We start from the raw sequence: 21957 nt of genomic DNA, 5'->3' as shown, positions 1-21957 counted from the left end.
TCTGACAATGTGGAAAACATAATGATGCATCAAACTCAATGTTGCTGCCAATCATTAGCATGTAGAGGCCCTGGATTTTTTTCCCCCCGCTAATTTCCCCAAGGGTTAATTCAGTGATACACTGTTTGTCTAAAGCACTGTGTAAGAATATTTTGCTTTTTTTTTTTTAGTATTGCAGCATTTTACCCCCCAAAAACGACAATTCTGCTTAACTAACCATCCTGATGTCAGTCCTGAGCCACATCTATTAAGTCTGTCCTTAAGTATGTGTAGCTGTCACTGATGTTTTTAAAGTCTATAAGGGTAAAAACTAAGGTATCTGTTCTTCCTGGTAGTGTTGCAAATAAGAAATCACCACAATGTGTAGTTTTAAAAATGATCACAGGTTTCCCCCCCACACAATATATAAATGCACATGTTTCTAATCTAATAATGAAATGTGATTGTGTTTGCTGTATTTACTCTAGTCAGGATGGCTTTACCAAAGGCTGTAGGATACGTGGTTTTTCTTCTGACTATGTGCTGCATTCAAGCGAATCAAGGAAATGGAGACTCTCTGAATGTCTTCTATGAGGTGAGAGAAGGAATTAATCAGTACTAACACTAGAGGCTGGAGTTTTATATCATGAGATACTGAAACTAATGCAGGGTGTCCGCGGGGTCTTCAAAAGTGTTACAAGCTGATCATTCAATTTTGGGGAAGTTAAGATCCTTAATAAGTAATCTTCTAATTGTCTCTGAGAACGCCAGAACGTACAGGATGGAAATTTAGAGGCACAAACAACATTTCAAAAGACCAGAGAGTGCCCCGAGTAAGCCCTGGCACTCTTGGTGCATATTACGAACTCACCCTATGTCATACCACAAGTTCACGGTTAATTATTGTTGTGACCAAAATTATCACGGTTATCATTATTATCACGTTATTGTTGAAATCTGCTCAAAGTCTTCAAAAAGTACTTATTTAAGTACCCACACTGAAATGATTTAACCAAATTTTATTTTGAAAAAGCAAGTAATGAAGACGTGGTTTTAATGATAATAAAAATTAAATGGTATTACCTGGTCGTATGATAGTCACAGTCTATAGTCTTTATAAACTAAGAGTCTCACTGATGTATGTGGGTACAATTTGATGTGACGTGAGGTTTTAAAAAGAAGTTTGAAAAAGTCTTAAAAATTTATTGAAATTAACTTCAAGTATATACCCTGTAATGGGATTTGATCACTAAACATACTCTTATCTTTGTAGATGATGATTTGTTTTTAGTTGCAGTTATTAATCTGTACAGTCTGATGCCTTTTCCAGGAAGCAAACAATACAAAAGGATCCCCCATTCATGTCAGAGAAAAAAGAGCAAGTAAGTCACATTTTAGTGCATCAACTATTATCTAACTGACTGATTATTATACAACTTTGATCTGATTATTAGAGCAATAAATACATATCAGTGAATCTCTTCTTTCCTTGCTACTGATGATCTGTTCAATATTGACACAGTGTCTGATCATGTCTCTTTCTACTTTAGCTCTCACTGATTATGAGCGCCAAGCTGTTATCAGCGTCTTTAACGAGGAGACTCTTCAAATGATTTTGAACAACCTCAGCTTTCCAATAACAATCAACTGTACAAGTGAAATCACAAGCAGTGATGTCACAACAGGTAAAATATATATCCTTTTTTTTTGTTTTTTGTTTTTTGCTCAGTAGTTTCACAAAAGCTTGATGTGTCGTCACTCTAACAGCAATGGTTGAGGTGTGTGCTGCTGTGTCTACTATCTTCTCAGTGTGTTCATCAACTATGACTGGAGACCAGTGCAGATGTGCAGAGAGCTTTGCTTGGTCGTATGACACCTGCATTAAATATGGAGCCTGTGACGCTATTGTTGGTAAAACGTGTGGATGCATTAACAGCATCCCAGATGACGGACAGTACTGCCAGCCAAACATCAGTCAAACAGGTAGCACTAAGGGCTGTCACATAGTACACCGTTGTGTCGCACACTGTGTGTACTGGAGGTACTTATACTGCACACTTATACCTACAGTATTTAGGCTACATCATTGTTCCATTGCATTTACAGATACAGTTGTATTTATTGGTTACATTCTGGATGAATGAACATGCACACACAAAAACACTGTATTGTCTCACAGTAAATGATTAATACGGCCAATTATCATATTCAGATTCAGTACAATGCAACCATGCCTTGGATGAATCTGCTATCACAGATCAGACAGGAAGATAAATGAATTTTTTGCTTTTGTAATGGCAGTCAGGTAGTTGACCTTTCCACATGCATGAAGCGAGGCACCTGTCACAAACATATTTGACCTCACTTTTTTGCCTAATTCTTATTTTTAACAAACGAGAAACTTTTGTTCAAAAGATTTTACTTGGAAAACGCTGGATCAAAAACGTAGTTCCTGGAATATGTAGTATACAAAAACACCATCTTGTGTGATCTATAATCTAGAAATATCCTGTAGGCAGCATGTTTGGTTCCATTGTTGACAAACATACGATTTCATTAATCTTTCTTTCAGTGAACATTAATTATACAAAAGGGTAAATATATGATATTTTGCCATTTCACTAACCATGAATAACAGATGTATCATTCAAATTGCCAAGGCTCCAATGGGGCGCCATTTGTAAAGTTGTGCATGTTAAAATGAACACACAGTTTTTTCCAAGTTTAGTTGGACAGAAATTTCTCCTTAGGGCTCCGCCAGCTCTGAACAATGCACTGCACTGTCTCTACGGGACAACACACTCAGATTATTGCAGTGCTGCTCTTATTTGGCTCCCATGGTCATTTTGAATTTATGAAAATAATCAGCCCGCAACTTTAAATATCAGGTGACAGAATAAGCTTTATTTCCAGAATACTCATGGCAGTTCATAAAAAAATGGGTGTGTAACCATGGCTGCCGTTGTTGCTGCTCTGTTGAAACCTCCTTTGGTTGTGCCCATAACCTCCGAATAAGACAGTCTTCCCTCATTAAGTTTTCAAGAGGCACATGAAATTTGGACACGATGTACTTGCTGAACTGTAGCTGTTCTTCTCCTGGATAATGCACCTGCTGAGTCCAACCTTCACAGTCACGGTCTTACACAAGGAACCACAGTCTTTAAAGTCATGTTCAGAGCAGGTGAAGCCCTGAAGAAACATTTCTGTCCACATATAGACGTGTTTGCTTTAAGATGATGTGGACTGAAAATGTTCAGCAGACAGTACGGCGCTACAGAATCAAAACAAATAAGCTTCGTAAAGGGACGTTGATCCCTAACTAGTGTAGCAAAGAGTCGGCTACATCTGCTGCTAGTTTTAAGTAGATAGTTTTACCTCCACGCTAGTTGGAGGACAAACTTACCGGATCTGTCATGGTTCGGAGCTGGAAGGAGTTGCTGTGCTGCACCTGAACATGTAGATGCGTTGATGAAAGCCTGAATTTCAGTCAAAAAATCGCTCCTCCAACATTTTCCAACGAATCGGGGAAATGCACACAGTAAGTCAGCGAAGAGCAGTACAGAGAGAGAAACCTCTGACAGAGGCACAGTCTCATCACAAAACTGCTTAGAATGAAGCTTTTATTTTGGTAATTCTGGTGGACGGCAGCATCGATTAGCATATTAGCTAAAAAAATTTTGTTCCATCAAGCTCTACATTTAACAATTAGAATTAACATTTATATTTATATTTAACATTAACATTTAGATTTAATATATATATATTTTGTATTTGGAGCTAAATGTAGGAAAAATTGTGTTCATTTTAACATACATAACTTTACAAACGTTTATTTATTCCTTAGGTTATTGCAGTTCCATGCATATAGGATAGTGTCTGATCCTTTATTGTTATTGACTGAAACGTTTTTGAGCGCAATTGACAAATAATATGTGCTTTTATTGATCTCCAGAGAGAAAGTCGGAGTGACACAACAGTCATAGAAGAAGCAAAAATAAGGAAATACAGGAATCTGTAAAAATGCTGAACATGTGCTAGGCCAATAAAAATGTAAATGTCCTTCTATCTATATTATGTAATGTTTAACTGTCTCATCTTTGATACACCTGAAGTGAGGAACTTTAGTCTTACCCTGAACATGGATTTCAGCCCCTCATACAACAATCAAAGCAGTAAAGTTTTCCAAGACATTGATAAGTCAGTAAGTGTTAAGGCTTTTTTTCTGTCTATATCACTCAGTGATGTCACAGTGTTGATTCAATGAATGTGATTAATTCTGGCTTGATATGCTAATCTCTCAAATAGATTCAAAACCAGTGTAAGAAACACATCTCAACTTTCCAGTCCGCAACGTTAATCTCATTTCAGTAAGTACTTTTATCAAATACTTTTTTCAAATATAGTGTTATTTTATTACATGTGTTATTGTCTGCAGCTACAGAGTTGGCCTTTTTTGAAGCGACAATCACCTTAGTTTCTTCTGCACACTTGGAAAGGTAGATGTGATTCAGGGACATTCTGTTGGTTGCAACCTACACACTGCATCTTTAAGTTAATGTTAAATAGAAAAGGGACAGGGCAGAAGTCAGTCATGTATTTTAAAGGTAGTGTCAACTAAAACTTGGTCTAAACACTTTTTGTGTGTAACAAATATAGATCAGCATCATGGTTCCAGATCAGATGTAATGTGGTCATAATTTACTGACACTGTCACTGCTTTTATGGATTTTTATTGGTATTCATTTGTGTATTACAGGAACGGAAGCACCATTGCTAACTTTAATGTCAGTGCTACATCTTTACAAGAACCAGAAATTGCAGCACTTATATCTGGATTATTTACAGAGTTGACAGAACAGAATTACTCTGTAATATTTGACAGTAAGGCAGTTTTATACATTTGTGATTATTTTCATGTGTATAGTCTTTGTGTTGGATGGTTTTATGGTAATTGTGTGATGTTCTTTGTCCATCCAGGTACAGCATCCTTGACGTTTTCTCCAAAAGAATTCTTCTTTAATAATACTATGACTGTAAACTGCAGCCTTCCACCAGCGGGGATTAATTTTGGGACAAACTGGACTGCTGAGTGGACACGTGATGGCAATCTCATACTTGAAGATAGTGACCACAGATTTTTGAGACAGAACGGATCAGCAACATTAACTGTGTCAAGATTCTTCAGAACTGACATTGGTAAGACCCAAATCGAATATGATTATAATGTCTGACTTATATTTTTATATATAACTCAAAAGGCATTTAAAAAAAGGCAACTGGACTTGTAGAGTTTTGAGAAGATTTGAGTTTCACCCCTCATCTGAGTAGCTTATTCAGTTCTAAGAGACTGGTGGGAAGTTGAGGTTTAAATAGGAAAATCTGTGGGTAAAACCCATCAGAAACTTGCTTGACTAGTTTCTGTAGGCACCAGAACCAGTGCCACTAATTGCCATTAACGGCTGGTAATGAATTACTGACTTTTACATTGGAGAAACCAATCCACAAATGCACAGATGTCAAGGAAGACGTGTGTTAGATTGGAAAAACAGAGGTGGTGAACTGAGATATAATCTGCCATCAATTTACAATCCAGTCTTAACTTCTGTCGCTAACCCCATTCACACCTTGAGACAGGAGCCTCTGATCAACAATGGCTTTGTTAGAGCACCATTCATATTAAAGTGGTTAAGGGTGTGGTTATGTGAGGCTTAACATGCTGCAGCAGCAGATGGCTATCTAGTCTAAAACTGTCTTTTAGTTTAGAGTTTTAGGTTATGGCAGAGTGTAACTCCATTTGTGTGAATTGAATTTAACTGAAAGGACAACCAAACAGTATTCCAACAACCCTAGTGGAAAAAAATGGCCATTTTGTTGTTTCAGTAACACTGGCTTCATTGATTCTAGGACTTTATGAATGCAAGCTGATACGGAAAGACGGTTCAGTGTTCCGAGAGAAGTCCAATGGATCCATCACTTTCAGCGAGTCACCTGTGCAAGTCACGAGTCACGAGTCCAAGTGAAACCACTCCAAGCTAATGTGAAGTGTGCGGATGGACCTGTGCAAGTGGAGTGCTCTGTCAACAGTCCTTACAAGGTTCAGTTTCTGAACTTGTCAGCTGAAAAAAAACAAACCATTACTTATTCGGTTAAGGCCCCTAATAACTGTACAACAAACCAGGAAAGAAAGCTCACTTGTCAATCAACTGATTATCCAGAATATAAAAAAGAGATAAAAGTGACATTTTCAAAAGATGGTGAGTGCTGACCCAAATGTTAAAGCATATTTAATACAAATCGGGTCCAGATATGTTTTCCTGTTACTACAAGCACTGACCTCAAAACCTCTTTCTTTCCCTCTAGAATTTGTGTGTTTGTTTGATGAAGAATTTGGAAATGCAACTGAAGGTCAAACAGCTGTTGCACCATGTGAACCAGACAAGGTGGGAGAGAAGACAGCAGTTTGTAAGGAAAATGGAAAATTTGAAGATCGCCAAGACAACTGCATCATTAAACTTGTTCAGGAGCTCTTTGTGCAGTCTCAGGTGATCCAGTTCTCCAGCTGTTTCTGTCACCAGATGATGGCGTTAGCTGGGGCCTTCCTTCAGCCTCAGTTCTTCACTTTTTATTATTAAAAAAAGTTGTTGCTTCAGTAAACATTAAAATGACACAGTTCACTAAATGTCTTATGCTCAGTGTACAATAAATAGGTAAATTACAGAATATGCAACATTGATTACGCTATACTCATTTAAACAATTGTTTAACCCAGTAATGGAAGTCTGGGTTCAAAATCTCTAGACATTGTAATTGAATTTTCCAACTTTAAATGGATTCTTGACATAATCCATAAAATGTTAATTTTCTACTTTCACAGTCCCTTAATAAAAATTCACTGCCAGAATTTTTGGATGAGGTCAGCAACACCACTGTCAATTTTACTCAGAACGTGACTAATTCTACTGCTACCATCAGGTCCATTGTTCAAATACTCAGAAACGTAGCCAACACATCATTATCTTTAAATATCTCAATAAGCAGAACTTCAATGGAGGTAAGTGACTTAGTCTGCTTGGATTAAATGTTGTAACTAGTAAATGATTCTAGATTTAATACTTTCTTTTCTTTCTATTTAGGATGTGCTGTTAACTGTAGGTGCCCTCACCACAGATGGGGCCAGAAAGTCATGGAACTCTCTGAACACCAGAACCATGTCATCAACAAATAACGACTCCACCGCTGAAAGTGTCAGCTCATTGTTGTTGCAGTCTCTTGAGAATATAACATTAGGCCTTACCAATGGCACTTTTGACATTGATACTCCTTCTATTATCTTAAACAAAACTATATTCATAGACACTTTCTGTGCTGACTTCAATTCTTCAGTTGAGATAGACATACCAGAGTCTGATGGAGGAAATAAGTCAATCACTGTTATAACATTTTCCTCAATGCACAATGTACTCCCTGCAAGAGACGAAGGCAATTCATCCCTCAACATTATCAATGGAAGGGTTGTACTTGTTCAGTCCAGTGGCACCATCAATAATATCTCACTCTCATTTGATGTCATTAACAACACTCTTGACAATCCTAAATGTGTTTTCTGGAACTTCAGCTTGTTTGATTGTCTTGGAGGATGGGATGACCAGGGCTGTGAGTTGGTATCCAGTGTGAAAGGAACAGTCACCTGCAACTGCAACCATCTGACCTCCTTCTCTATCCTTATGTCACCCAGTGGTTTCAATGACACTGTCCTGGACTATATAACCTACATTGGAGTTGGCATATCCATCGGCTCCTTGGTCATATGTCTCATCGTTGAAGCTACCATATGGAGACAAATAAGAAAAAACAACACGTCTTACCTGCGTCATGTTTCCATTGTTAACATTGCAATGTCTCTTCTGATTGCAGACATTTGGTTTATCATCGGAGCAGTCATTTCAGAGGTGGAGGAAATGAACATCCTAGAATGCACTGCAGTTACATTTTCTATCCATTTTTTCTACTTATCCCTCTTCTTCTGGATGTTAGCATCAGGTCTGCTGTTGCTCTACCGCACCCTCACTGTCTTTGAAGGGGGTTTGTCTCAAACATCTATGTTGGCTATTGGGTTCTCTCTAGGATATGGGGCACCCATCATCATTGCAACCACCACCATAGCTGTAACTGCACCCAAAGATGAATACATCCAAAGTACCGGGTCCTGCTGGCTTAAGTGGGATGAGTCAAGGGCTCTACTGGCATTTGTGATACCTGTGCTGTCAATAGTGCTGATAAACCTCTTAATCATTGCTGTGGTGATATATAAAATTGTGAGAAGGGTGGGGATTGATGCTGCACAAACAGCTGAGAGTCATGTTGTTGTGGTCATTGCCAGGAGTTTGACTGTGCTCACACCGTTTTTTGGATTAACTTGGGCTCTGGGAGTCGGAACATTAGCCATCCCAAACATCAGAGGAATCCATATTGCATTTGCATTGTCCAACTCACTGCAGGTACAAATTCAGTATTTACTAATGAAATAATCTATATAATAGATTTGGATCCATTAAATAATGTAGGTAGTACAAATAGTGAGCTAGTCTGTTACGACTGAACCCTTCATAGTTGACTTTACTCTGTGTTTCTTTATAAAGGGTTTCTTCATATTGGTGTTTGGAACACTTTTGGACAAAAAGGTATGTACTTCTCAATATTCAACATTTTAATCAAATCCCTCTTTTAATATATACAGATAACTGGATAAATTGTCACCTTTAAAGGCCGGTTCATGTCGTCTCTGTGTCAGTTAATGATCCCAAAAGGACATATTTTCACATTCCTCTACATGTTCAAGAAAGTATAATAGCAATGTCCTTATGTAAGGAACGCAAGCTTCCTATTGCTGGACATCTTGAACAAATATAGCTTGATATGACTGAAGTGAAGAGTCTGAAAGTTAGAAACCCAAAACATTGTAAACAATTACCAACATTGAACTTAACAGTTGCCTCTGAAAATAAATGCTTGATGCTATTTTAGTGTACTCATTTCAGAGATGTATCTTTACAGGTATGGTCAATGTTAGGAATAGCGACACAACAGAGGGACGAGGGTAAGAACTGGTTTCTGAAAAATTATTTTTTCCAGCTCATTGGTTGCTTTCATATATTGTAATGGACCACATTTTTACTTTTGTTGTAGAGCACCAGCACTGGAAGGTCTTCAAGTAGACCGGGTTTGGACAAGCTTGTGTAAAGGCTGTCAAACACTGCGGGAAATCAAAAACAAATGAAAAAAAAAATCGACAATGCAAATCCTTCTTTTGGTTTACTTTGCAACTCAAATCAGCGAGACAAGGCTGTCTAACATAGATCTTGTTTACTCACAGTGTGGCTGGTCTGGATGATCCTTTTATTCTCATTTAGTTCATTTAGTTCCAGCAGGTAAAGGTGTCAGCAATTACTTCTGTTTTTTGTTTGTTTGTTTGTTTTTTTATTTTAATCAAGGAGCCTCTGCTGCTACTTTAAGTTAGTATGTTTGTTCCTAACGCATGTGACATATCTTCATGCATTTTATTAGCATGACTTCATTTGTTTTGCTGTGTATATGTTGCCACTGACAATATGTTTATATGTAATATGTTATATATCTGTTCCTCATCTGAAAGCAGAAACGATCATTGATTTTTTGTGTGTTGGTGATTAATGAAATCATGTTGGTAATTATAATTAAAACATTTGAAAAGCCATCTGACTTTGTGGTCTGGTGCAATGTTAAAAATATTTCTGTCTGCGAGATAAATATCGTAGTAGCTGATCGCTCAGCTGGATCAGTTTGTCTGACATCACAAATTTTAAAATTGAAATGCTTCTAGTCGAAGTGAGAACAACAGTGAGCGGAGGGACTCCAGTCGTTGGGGAATTCCTAAGACCATACATTCCTTGTTTTATCTGAGGCAATAGGAGGAATCGGTGGACACCACCAGCAATCTGAGAGGTTGTTCAGGATTATGCTATATTGCTCTTGCTCATCAGTAATATAATTTGCACAGTTAAAACATCAAGCCTCTTTACCTGGTCATCTACATAAAAGACCATTTTTTGTCGTGTTTTAGTTGCAAAATTCCGTCATCCAGATCTATTTGGTTGATGGATTTGCATAATGACTCTAGGATCAATGAGAGTACTAGGTAAATTTGTGCATCATCAATTTAACTATAACAAGCAGGTTTGTTGTTGTAGGTGATGTGAGCAACAAGTACAGCTTTGAGTCAGCACCATCTCAAGAAAGGCTGTGTGTGTATGCGGATAATTCTAACATGACATTACAAAGACCATATACTGTAATAAGTGCATATCTCCTCTTCCTTAATGCTTCTGACACAGCTGATATCAGCGTTGTGCTGAAATGCACCGTGACATCATTGTTACTCACTTCAGTGGGGTGCATTCATAAACCCACTGTGTTGAGAAATTCAGTTCGATGTTGATATCCTCCTGTGATAAGTGACAAGATCTAAAACCTTACTGTGATCAGCCATCAGCTTCTCCTCCACATTCTGTTCAGATACTTTCTATTTGAAACTGAAATTTATGTTGTCAAACCAAGTAGTGTAATATTACCTGAGTACAGATTAAAAAAAAAAGCTAAAATACAAAACATTTACATTCGCACAGAACACAATGAGACATACATACAGTATTTTTTTGTTTTCTTTAATGATTCCTTGTGGTAAAATAAATAAATAAATAAAATAAAATCTCTGCATCTAACCCTTCCATTCGTTCACATAGTAGTAGAAATTTATGAGAGTCACAATCTGTAGAATAAGTAAAACTACTCTCTGCTGCCACCAGTCACAATATTAAAACACTTTTTTTTTATTATTTTTGCTTTGCCTCTGTCTCTCGGAGGGCAGGTGTAATGGTTGATGTTAATGTGGACACTACTCATGGTCATTTTGCTCTTCAATCCTCGTTTGTCTGTTGTTGTTTTTTTTCTTACTATCTGTTGTTTGTATTTTGTGTGTATATTAGAACCATGAACCTTCTTGCTGTGAGGCATCAGCGCTAACCACCACACCACAGTGCAGTCCCAAACACCCCATCACAGCTGGTCCAAACTTGAGAAAGCATTTAGTACAATTCCATTACAACTACTGACGTCAAGCCCTGCCTCTTCCCAAAAGACAATTTTGATGCTCAAATCCGAAACAACAAATTCATAACAAGGAAAGACATGTCACTATACCTGAAACCCTGGATTGACATAAAAATAATTCACCTGGAAGATTTACAAAATGGTGAAGGTGGTGAAGTTATGAAGAATTTCTCAGATCCAAAATCTTGCCGGTTACTTATAAAGAATATCAAATGGTGATAAAAGCTATTCCCAGTGGAATTCTCCAATTGATAAAAGGACATTTTGAAAGGCAAGAGACAGAAGAAGTCGACTTCCCCCTCTTCATTAATGGTATAAACATTATGAGTCACCATTGTAACAATAAGCCTATAAAGAATCATTTTTTTCCCAGGAAAAGAACGCGATACACGCCGAGAGGAAAATTTGTATGGAACTCCTCTTTCTCTGATATTAATTAGAAAACAACATGGTTCCTTCCTCATAAATATGCTATCTTCAATAAAATCAAAGAAGTTCAACTTAAAATTATACACATTTACCCAACTAACACATCTGTCAAGATTTATCAAAATTTATGTCAAATGTGTATTTTTTAACACTAAAGAAGAAACAATTAAGCACCTTTTTTATGTCAATTTTCCCAATTTTTGTTTTGGAATTTTTTTTTTTTTTTAAATTATATCACCCTACAATCCAACCACCCAATTCATTTGGAAGCCAAGGATGTACTATTATACTATAATAAGCAGTGAAAATTTCAACACTTAACTAATCTGATTATCTAATAGCAAAATTTCCTATCCATAAGGCTAAATGGTTGACCTTTCTTTCCTGTGTTTCAAACTGAATTTAAGAACTACATTGAACGTATCAAAATCATACAATACAAGTTTAATTGTAATTCTCATTTCAGACTCATTATTTCAATTTTAAACGTGCGTATCTAAAGCTGTTGATACTTTGGCGACACTTAGAGGTGATGCTGGGAAACTGTCATAATACTTTATTGAAAATTATTTTTGCACTGAAAAGGAGGAGCTCTCCAACCTTGTTGTACACTGCATCATGACACTAAAGGGCATTCTATTTGGAGCTCACTGTTAACTTCTTGACGTGTCGTGGGCCTAACTTAACGAAACATAGGTGAAGGGAGGTGCTGACTTGAAAAGCCCAATGATGTGCTGCATACTGCCCACTGTTGTTGGCTAGACTTGTTAGCTGGTGCTTTCTTGTATGTTACTTCTGATCTTGGCAGAGGGGAGAGATGTTGGTTGAAGTGTAGTCGCATGTCCAATCATTTGTTACCTACTGCTGTTGGCTAAGCTATTTAGCTGGTGTTTTCTTGTTTTTTATTCCGTGGCTAGGTTAAGTAGCTGATGTCTATTAGTGTTTTATTTCTGATCCTAGCAGAAGGGAGAGGTGTTGGTTGAAGTGTAGTTGCATGTCCCACCACCTCTTATTACCTGTCGCTGTGGACTAGGTTATGTAACTGGTGTCTGGTGGTATCTTATTTCTCTTATTGGCAGATGGGAGAGATGTTGGTTGAAGTGTAGTCGCATGTCCCATCATCTCTATTACCTACTGCTGCTGGCTAGGCTAGTTGGTAGCTGACTGCTGGTCTGCTGGTCGGTTCTCCAGTTGGACTAGGCTTCTAAAGGAGTTTTGACTCAGATCATGGCACAAGGGATCATAACACCTCATCCTGTGTGTTAATGAATATTCTATTCTATTCTTTTTGGGTGGGCAGCCTTCCTCCACTTCATGCCTACCTAACAGCGGCCCACCTCCTGTAATCTGTAACTATGTCAGAGGTCACCGTGCAAATCGGTCATCTCCGTAAAGTCATAATTGCACTGTTAATTTGCACTGTAAATAACTCTCGTAACACAGAGGTCCTAAGAAAAAGATATCCATTGTGAATCAGCATCTCCAAGATTTCCTGTTACTTAAGAATTATGAAGGATGTGCTACAAATCAAAGTTTGGACAGATGTTTGGGAGCAAAGTGGAGATGTCGCTGAAATATTCATCCATTTCCACCAGGGATGAAATCATTAAATCTGTGGGTGTGGTTTATATGACTATATTTAGGTTTTTGCACAGCACAGGGATTGTCATAGAATTTAACCTAAATTTGTAAACTGCCCAGCTTCATACTCCAAACCAGATGGTGGCAGTAATAAACCTAACACTTGTTTACCAGCCACCATTAAAAAAGAAGAAGAAGAAATGGGGCGTGGACAAGGAGGGTTAGGGTACTTCAACATGTGCGCGCTCAATGCCACTTTAATTGGGACTAGGACCAGTGGCTGTGTATACTATAGGCAAACCCATCGTAAAGTCACCCATTGGATTCAGGACCTCGAAAATGAAGTCCGAAAGTGGGTGGAGCCTAAACCTTGATAAAAATTAAATGAACGAGTTGGAAAAACATTCGCCCCCCGTACAGTTGTCATGAATAGTGACTAAACCATTGAGACCAAAACGTTTTTTTTGGGGGGTGGTTCTCAAGGTCCGACACAACCTCCTATATCCATATGTGGAGTATCCGCGTGTGGGTGGAGTAAAGCTCATCCAAATTGGCTCCGCCCACTTCGGGCTTCATTTTTGAGGTTCAGAATCCAATGGGTGATGTCACGATGGGTTTGTCCATAGTATATACAGTCAATGACTGGGACTGGGCGATACCTGGAATTTTGGTATCCATCCAATATCAAATAAATACTGGGCTAGTATCACTGACTCTTATTCTTGAAATGTCATAAGTGTTGAATAACTTCGCAATTTTGCTTTTAGTTGATTGGTAATTATGATAAAATACAGGACAAATATGTAGGCAAATAAACCATTTTTTCTTAACCAATTACAGTATGAAACAATTTAACTGTATAAAATTTAAATAATTCCCCTTTCACTACACACAATCGTTTTAGAAAAAAAGCCATTATTGCAAAATAAGAAAAACTATTTAACAAAAATACATATATGACAATGTCAACAACACAACACCAATGGAAAATAAAGTCAGTAACAGTCGTCAGTTAAGCAAAATAAGTAAACAAAAGCAAAAATAATAAATATAAAAATTGCTCAGAGAGGGGAATTTGTTGTGGGAATACTGCTGTGAAGGGAGGATTTGAGATACCGATACCGGACTTGGTATTGATACTATCGATATTTAGATTGATAGCCCAGCTTTAATTGGGACACAAGGGACAAGTGCTTGGATTCATGTATACCCACAGATGTTTAGTAGGGTTAGGGTAGGTTGGGTTTTCTGGTTCTGAACGCGTGAACATTTTTAGTAGGAAACCCACGCAAGTCTTTGTACATGAGGACCTTGGTATGTAATTTATTTTTAGCGTTATTTCATCCAAATTCGCCAGTAGTCTGTTAGCATTTAGTAATTGTGAGAGAACACTTGATTTTGCTTCCTGTGTTTACAGGCTTTATAAGAATTACCCTGTGAGGTATTTTGACGCCCTATTCACACGGGATTAGTTTTACCTGGGGACCGCCGGTAATCATGTTAGTCGTCTGTGATCTTAATCCCGTGCGATGTCCATGTCCGTGATTTGTGAAGTAAAAATTACACTGCAAATTACCTACCATAATTCTCGTAACAGAGATAATCTGATAATAGGCTTATTAATCCAGTGCTAGTCGACATCAGTGATTTCGGGGTGAGTTTTTACTTTTTCGCGACTTTTGTTTGAATTGCGTTTTGTTCTGCCTCTTGTCACCTAATTATCAAGGATGTCCTATAATTTAAAGTTTGGACAGGTGTAAGTCACCCGTTTAGATGGATGAAACCATTAAATCAACCATTATACTGTTCATTGGCAAAGGTGGAGCTGATTTAAACACCGCCAAGTTGTTGGTTACATCTTCATCGGGATAAATAGTATCAAAAATAGATTGTCATGAGACAAAAATGAAACAGGACAAAACCTCACCGCGGTGTTGCTCAGGAGAAAAAAGAAGAAACAGGACACATAAGACATTGTATCATTGTATCTGGGCCTTCTGAGGGTTGGCCTACAGTACTATTTTACATCTAGAATTTGCATGTGATGACACAAAATGTGTTTAATAGGCTTTATAGGCCCTACCGCTAACACAGTGTGTGGCTTGTTTTACCAAAAGAAAAAAAAGAAAAAGCAGGTGTGGGAGTCACATGAAGTATCTCAGGAAGTTAACAAATAATCCGTGAGTGAATATTTGTCTGTGTATCTGGAGTAGTGCAGTCAAATGGTTCGTCCTCCTGACAAGAGCCTTTTCAGCGGGAAGAAGACAAAGACAGGTAAAAATCTTCCTAACATTTCACTCATGCGTTATTATAAGTGGTAATTCTCTACAAGTGTAGCAAGACGTATGCTAATTTGAGCAAATCTAATCTAGATTTGCTAGTCAAAGACAACTCAGTTAACTAGGATAGGATGAACTAGGATAGAGTGGAATTAGAGTCTATCTGTTCAGAAGTGTTTGCAATCAATGTAATGAGACAAAGGTGTTGGTGAACTGTTTTTGTGGAGGTGTATGATGACACGGACAAAGGAGTTTTCTGTGAAGTTCAGAAAAAGAGTTGTTGTCCTGGAAAAGGTCAAAAAACATCTATAAAGAGATCGGAATCCACAAATCCACGTTCAGTCAGATTGTGAACAAATGGAGGAGATTAAAGACGATTGTTACCCTCCACAGGAGTGGTTGACCAACAGAGATCGCTACAAAAGCTATATGAAAAATTAATCTAAATTATTAAATAAAAATCCTAGGCTCTTGTAATCCACCATTTAATTATTTTTTATTCAGATTTATTTACATAGCGTCAATAAAAATACAAATAGTCTTGAGGCGCTTTACAAAACCCGGCTAGAAACTCTCCCTGAAGCCAACAGGGCGAGCACATAAGTTACATAAGAAACTGAAGGTATGTTCAGAAAGTAATGGTCTGATAGTTCTGATAGTTTGTTTGAATTGAAAGCCTTCTCTCACATGGGCACATGTTAACATTCTTGAACCTCTGGGCTGGGATGGCTCATTAAAGAAAAAATGAATGGATTCTAAATTATACCAGCCTATTCTAAAAGAAAATGTCACAACATCTGTCAATGAGGTGAACCTTAATCCAGTAGAAATAGTGGAAGAACCTGCAGCAAGCAGTTCATGTGAGGAAACCCACCACAATGTCAGAAATGAAGGAAATGAGGAAGAAATGTGCAAAAGTTGAAATTTATATATATTACAGATATAACGATATGAAAATTTCATATGTGACCAAAATTATCACGGTTATCGATATTGTCACAGCATTGTTAGATGTGTTCAAAATGTTCAAAAAATACTGAACACACACACTGAAGTCTTTTAACCAAGTTTTATTTTTTTAAAAAGAATACTTTACATTCACTGCTTGACTAGATCTCGTAAAGGTTGTTGAAGAGTAGCATGAAGAAGAAATTCTTATAATACCTGCCCATTTCTTAAACACAAACACTCAGACATTAATTTACAATGTACATAATAGCCACAATTCATCATGCTCATACAGTCTAAATATTCTATTTTTATATTTTTTTAAACTGAAAAATATTAACACACATCTTCGATTCTTTGTCTTGAAATGCACATCTGTTTTAAAGTAGTCCTTTCAAATTTATGTTTAAAATGAAATTTCCTTCTACTGTCCTGATCTTCTAAACTAAAAACAAACAACTTCTGCAAACTTTCTGGTGGTACTTTGCTTTTTGTTCCATACATAACTAATAATTTGTGTAACTTAACTTAACTAAATCTTGAAGTTTCATAAGTCCTGACTTGATAAACAGTGTGTTGGTGTGCTCTCGTGGATCCACTTTGTGAATAATTCTTACTGCTCTTTTCGGTACAATAAACAAAGGCCTTATGTTACTCATAAATGTATTGCCCCTCACTTCCAAGCAATAACTTAAATATGTCAGAATAAGGGATAAATACAAAATTCGCAATACATTACATACACACATACTTTGCTTTGTTCAGAACAGGGATATTCTATAAGTCTTTGTTTTAATATAGGCTATATGAGATTTCCATGTCAGATTGTCATCTATTACTACAACCAAAAACCTCAACTCAAACACTCTCTCAATGTCAACTCCATCTATAGTCAAAGAAACATTTACATCCTTTTTATTTTATTTTATTTGTATATATATATATATATATATATATATATATATATATATTTTTTTTTTTTTTTTTTTTTTTTTTTTCTAACTAGTTCTCCCCAAACCGTTTTCATGTCTGGATCAGGCTGCATCCTGCTGGGGATGGCTGCTAGCATCAAGGACTGTCATTGCTATGGGGTGGGGGTGCCTGGACTGGTCTAGGTTGGTGCTATGTCTAAGTAACATCCACATGAATGCCAAGTCCAAAGTTTCCCAGCAGAACATTAAATTGTCACAAGATGGTCAATGTTATTTGCATACTGTCAGGGGTCATAATGTTATGCCTGATCTGTGTATTTCGATTCTCACAATTAACCAAACCAGCCAACCGTATTTTGCTACCTACTAGCTACTGTGATGTACTGCTATACAAATGGCATGACATATTACATTGCATGGACCTATAACTTCAGGGCTTGAAAAACATATAGTCGCTTGTTAAATGCAGGCAGGAAATCACATATGCAAACCAGATTAGCTACAGAATTTGCACAGAAGGAAGTGTAATTCGGCATCAACTAATTTAACAACTATGACATATTACTACAACATATTGTGAGGTGCTTATATCTCCATATTCCAGATATGTTTGAAAACTAGTTTCTCTGTGTTTTAAGTCAATGTATTTCAAGTTACACTGAATATGGGCAATGGAGATGTGTAGGAGCTCGAGTGACAAGGATCTGCACCTGTGAGTTTTTTAGTCTGATAATGTGGAAAACATAATGATGCATCAAACTCAATGTTGCTGCCAATCATTAACCATGTAGAGGCCCTTAAATATGCAAATACTCATTTAAATGAGTTTTATGGAAATTATAATTTTTTTTCCGCTAATTTCCCCAAGGGTTAATTCAGTGATACACTGTTTGTCTAAAGCACTGTGTAAGAATATTTTGTGTTTTTTTTTTTTTTTTTTTAGTATTGCAGCATTTTACAACCCCCAAAAACAACAATTCTACTTAACTAACCATCCTGATGTCAGTCCTGAGCCATATCTGTTAAGTCTGTCCTTAAGTATGTGTAGCTGTCACTGATGTTTTTAAAGTCTATAAGGGTAAAAACTAAGGTATCTGTTCTTCCTGGTAGCGTTGCAAATAAGAAATCATCACAATGTGTAGTTTTAAAAATGATCACAGGTTTCCCCCCCACAATATATAAATGCACATGTTTCTACTTAATCTAATAATGAAACGTGATTGTGTTTGCTGTATTTACTCTAGTCAGGATGGCTTTACCAAAGGCTGTAGGATACGTGGTTTTTCTTCTGACTATGTGCTGCATTCAAGCGAATCAAGGAAATGGAGAGTCTCTGAATGTCTTCTATGAGGTGAGAGAAGGAATTAATCAGTACTAACACTAGAGGCTGGAGTTTTATACCATGAGATACTGAAACTAATGCAGGGTGTCCGCGGGGTCTTCAAAAGTGTTACAAGCTGATCATTCAATTTTGGGGAAGTTAAGATCCTTAATAAGTAATCTTCTAATTGTCTCTGAGAACGCCAGAACGTACAGGATGGAAATTTAGAGGCACAAACAACATTTCAAAAGACCAGAGAGTGCCCCGAGTAAGCCCTGGCACTCTTGATGCATATTACGAACTCACCCTATGTCATATCACAAGTTCACGGTTAATTATTGTTATGCCCAAAATTATCACGGTTATCATTATTATCACGTTATTGTTGAAATCTGCTCAAAGTCTTCAAAAAGTAATTATTTAAGTACCCACACTGAAATAATTTAACCAAATTTTATTTTGAAAAAGCAAGTAATGAAGACGTGGTTTTAATGATAATAAAAATTAAATGGTATTACCTGGTCGTATGATAGTCACAGTCTATAGTCTTTATAAACTAAGAGTCTCACTGATGTAAGTGGGTACAATTCGATGTGGCGTGAGGTTTTAAAAAGAAGTTTGAAAAAGTCTTCAAAATTTATTGAAATTAACTTCAAGTATATACCCTGTAATGGGATTTGATCACTAAACATACTCTTATCTTTGTAGATGATGATTTGTTTTTAGTTGCAGTTATTAATCTGTACAGTCTGATGCCTTTTCCAGGAAGCAAACAACACAAAAGGATCCCCCATTCATGTCAGAGAAAAAAGAGCAAGTAAGTCACATTTTAGTGCATCAACTATTATCTAACTGACTGATTATTATACACCTTTGAACTGATTATTAGAGCAATAAATACCTATCAGTGAATCTCTTCTTTCCTTGCTACTGATGATCTGTTCAATATTGACACAGTGTCTGATCATGTCTCTTTCTACTTTAGATCTCACTGATTATGAGCTCCAAGCTGTTATCAGCGTCTTTAACAAGGAGAATCTTCAAATGATTTTGAACAACCTCAGCTTTCCATTAACAATCAACTGCACAAGTGAAATCACAAGCAGTGAAGTTACAACAGGTAAAATATATATCCTTTTTTTTGTTTTTTGTTTTTTGTTTTTTGCTCAGTAGTTTAACAAAAGCTTGATGTGTTGTCACTCTAACAGCAATGGTTGAGATGTGTGCTGCTGTGTCTGCTATCTTCTCAGTGTGTTCATCAACTATGACTGGAGACTGGTGCAGATGTGCAGAGAGCTTTGCTTGGTCGTATGACACCTGCATTAAACATGGAGCCTGTGACGCCATTGTTGATAGAACATGTGGATGCATTAACAGCATCCCAGATGACGGCCAGTACTGCCAGCCAAACATCAGTCAAACAGGTAGCACTGAGGGCTGTCACACCATTGTGTCACACACTGTGTGTACTTATACTGCGCACTTCCTACAATATTTAGGCTACGTCATTGTTTTGTTACATTTACCGATACATGTGTAGTTATTGGTTACGTTCTAGATGAATGAACATACACACAAAAAACAACTGTATTGTCTCACAGTAAATGATTAATACAGACAATTATCATAGTCAGACTCAGTACAACGCAACCGTGCCTCTTCTGAATCTGCTATCGCAGATCAGACAGGATGATTAATGCTTTTGTAAAGGAAGATAAGTAGTTGACTTTTCCACATGTATTAAGAGAGGAATCCGTCACATGCAGAGTGATTACGTTTGACCATTTTTTTTTTTCTAATTATTAATGTTAATAAACAAGACATGTTTAGTCAAAATATTTTTACATGGAAAACACTGGAGTTGCTATAAATACACACGAGGGCTGAGGGATGACAAGACACAGGTGAGACAAAACAGGGCAATCAAACGGGGAGAAACCAATGTGTAATCAAGGACACATGAGGAAACACAACAGACAGGAAATAAAGACACTTAACAAAATCAAACAGGAAACTCAAAACGTGATACAGACATAATCATGACAGAAACACAAGGAGGCAAGACAGACAGGAAACAAAGAAACTATGACAGTTACCACTAAGTCTGATCTGATGTTGGTTTTAAGTGAAGATGTGGAGTTTCTCTGGAAAGAAAGGAGAATAACTGAATCTTTAATGTTCCACAGATATCATGGCATTACCAACCCCAACTCCAACTGGTATGGACAGCATTTTAGTTTGTTCTCTGTTCCACACAATCTGTAATTACTGAGCTAAAATATTTAGCAATGAAGAGCTTCTGTTGATCCTAATGGTTTCTGATTGATTTGCAGCGATGACATTTCATAACATGACGTCTACCTTAAACACAACAACAACAGTGACTGGAACATTACAAAACCCAACAATACCAATGACGAGCACTGCAAACACAACTATAGAAGTGACAACAACAATGTCAAATACAACCACCTCAGTGTCAGCAAACATGCAAACCACAATAACACAAATGATGACAACCACAAACACAACAAAGCAAAACACAACAACAACATCCATGACATCTACCTTGAACGCAACAACACCAATGATGAGCACTTCAAACCCAACAGTAGAAATTATGGTAATAATGTCAAACACGACGACCTCGGAGGCAACACAGTTACTAAACCAAGTAACATCCATGGTGACAACTCCAAACACAATAATGTCAAACGCAACAACCTTAGTGTCACCAAAAATGGAGACGGTGGCAACTCCAAGCACAACAATGCAAAACACAACAACAACATCCATGACGTCTACCTTGAACACAACAACACCAATGACGAGCACTGCCTCCTCAACAACAGAAATCACGACAACAATTATGCCTACAGTGTCAAACACGGGGACCTCAGAGGCAACGCAGTTACTAAATGCAATAACATCCATGGTGACAACACCAAACACAACAATGCAAAACACAACTACAACAACACTCATACCATCTACATTGAACACAACAACACCAATGACAAGCACTGCCTCCTCAACAACAGAAATCACGACAACAGTGTCAAACATTCAAACACCTATAACAACAACTATACAACACCAAAAACAACCACAACCAGTCACAACAATACCACTGACGAGCACCAGAAACACAACAATACAAATGATGGTGACCTCAGAGGCAACGCAATTGCCAAACTCAATAACACCCAGGGTGACAACACCAAACACAACAATGCAAAACACAACTACGACAATGTCAAACACAACAACCTCAGTGTCAGCAAAAATGCTAACCACAATAACACCAACGATGACAACGTCAAACACAACTACAACAACACCC

The 21957-nt window shown here is 37.3% G+C and overlaps 1 protein-coding gene across 1 annotated transcript; it reads left to right on the top strand.

Annotated features, from left to right (window-relative positions):
• The first annotated feature begins 3768 nt into the window (after nucleotides 1-3768).
• Nucleotides 3769-9712, top strand: LOC124998605 (adhesion G-protein coupled receptor F1-like). Its single transcript, XM_047573014.1, has 11 exons — nucleotides 3769-4180; nucleotides 4285-4346; nucleotides 4736-4860; nucleotides 4957-5175; nucleotides 5884-6233; nucleotides 6340-6521; nucleotides 6854-7030; nucleotides 7113-8477; nucleotides 8619-8660; nucleotides 9034-9076; nucleotides 9166-9712. Exons 5-11 carry the CDS (start codon nucleotides 5894-5896, stop codon nucleotides 9192-9194), a joined length of 2178 nt encoding a protein of 725 aa, XP_047428970.1. The 5' UTR covers nucleotides 3769-4180; nucleotides 4285-4346; nucleotides 4736-4860; nucleotides 4957-5175; nucleotides 5884-5893; the 3' UTR covers nucleotides 9195-9712.
• Nucleotides 9713-21957: the final 12245 nt, after the last annotated feature.

Source organism: Mugil cephalus, chromosome 21 (genome assembly GCF_022458985.1).
Source record: "Mugil cephalus isolate CIBA_MC_2020 chromosome 21, CIBA_Mcephalus_1.1, whole genome shotgun sequence".
Classification (NCBI taxonomy): Eukaryota; Metazoa; Chordata; class Actinopteri; order Mugiliformes; family Mugilidae; genus Mugil; species Mugil cephalus.
This window is presented reverse-complemented; position numbering and strand designations above follow the sequence as displayed.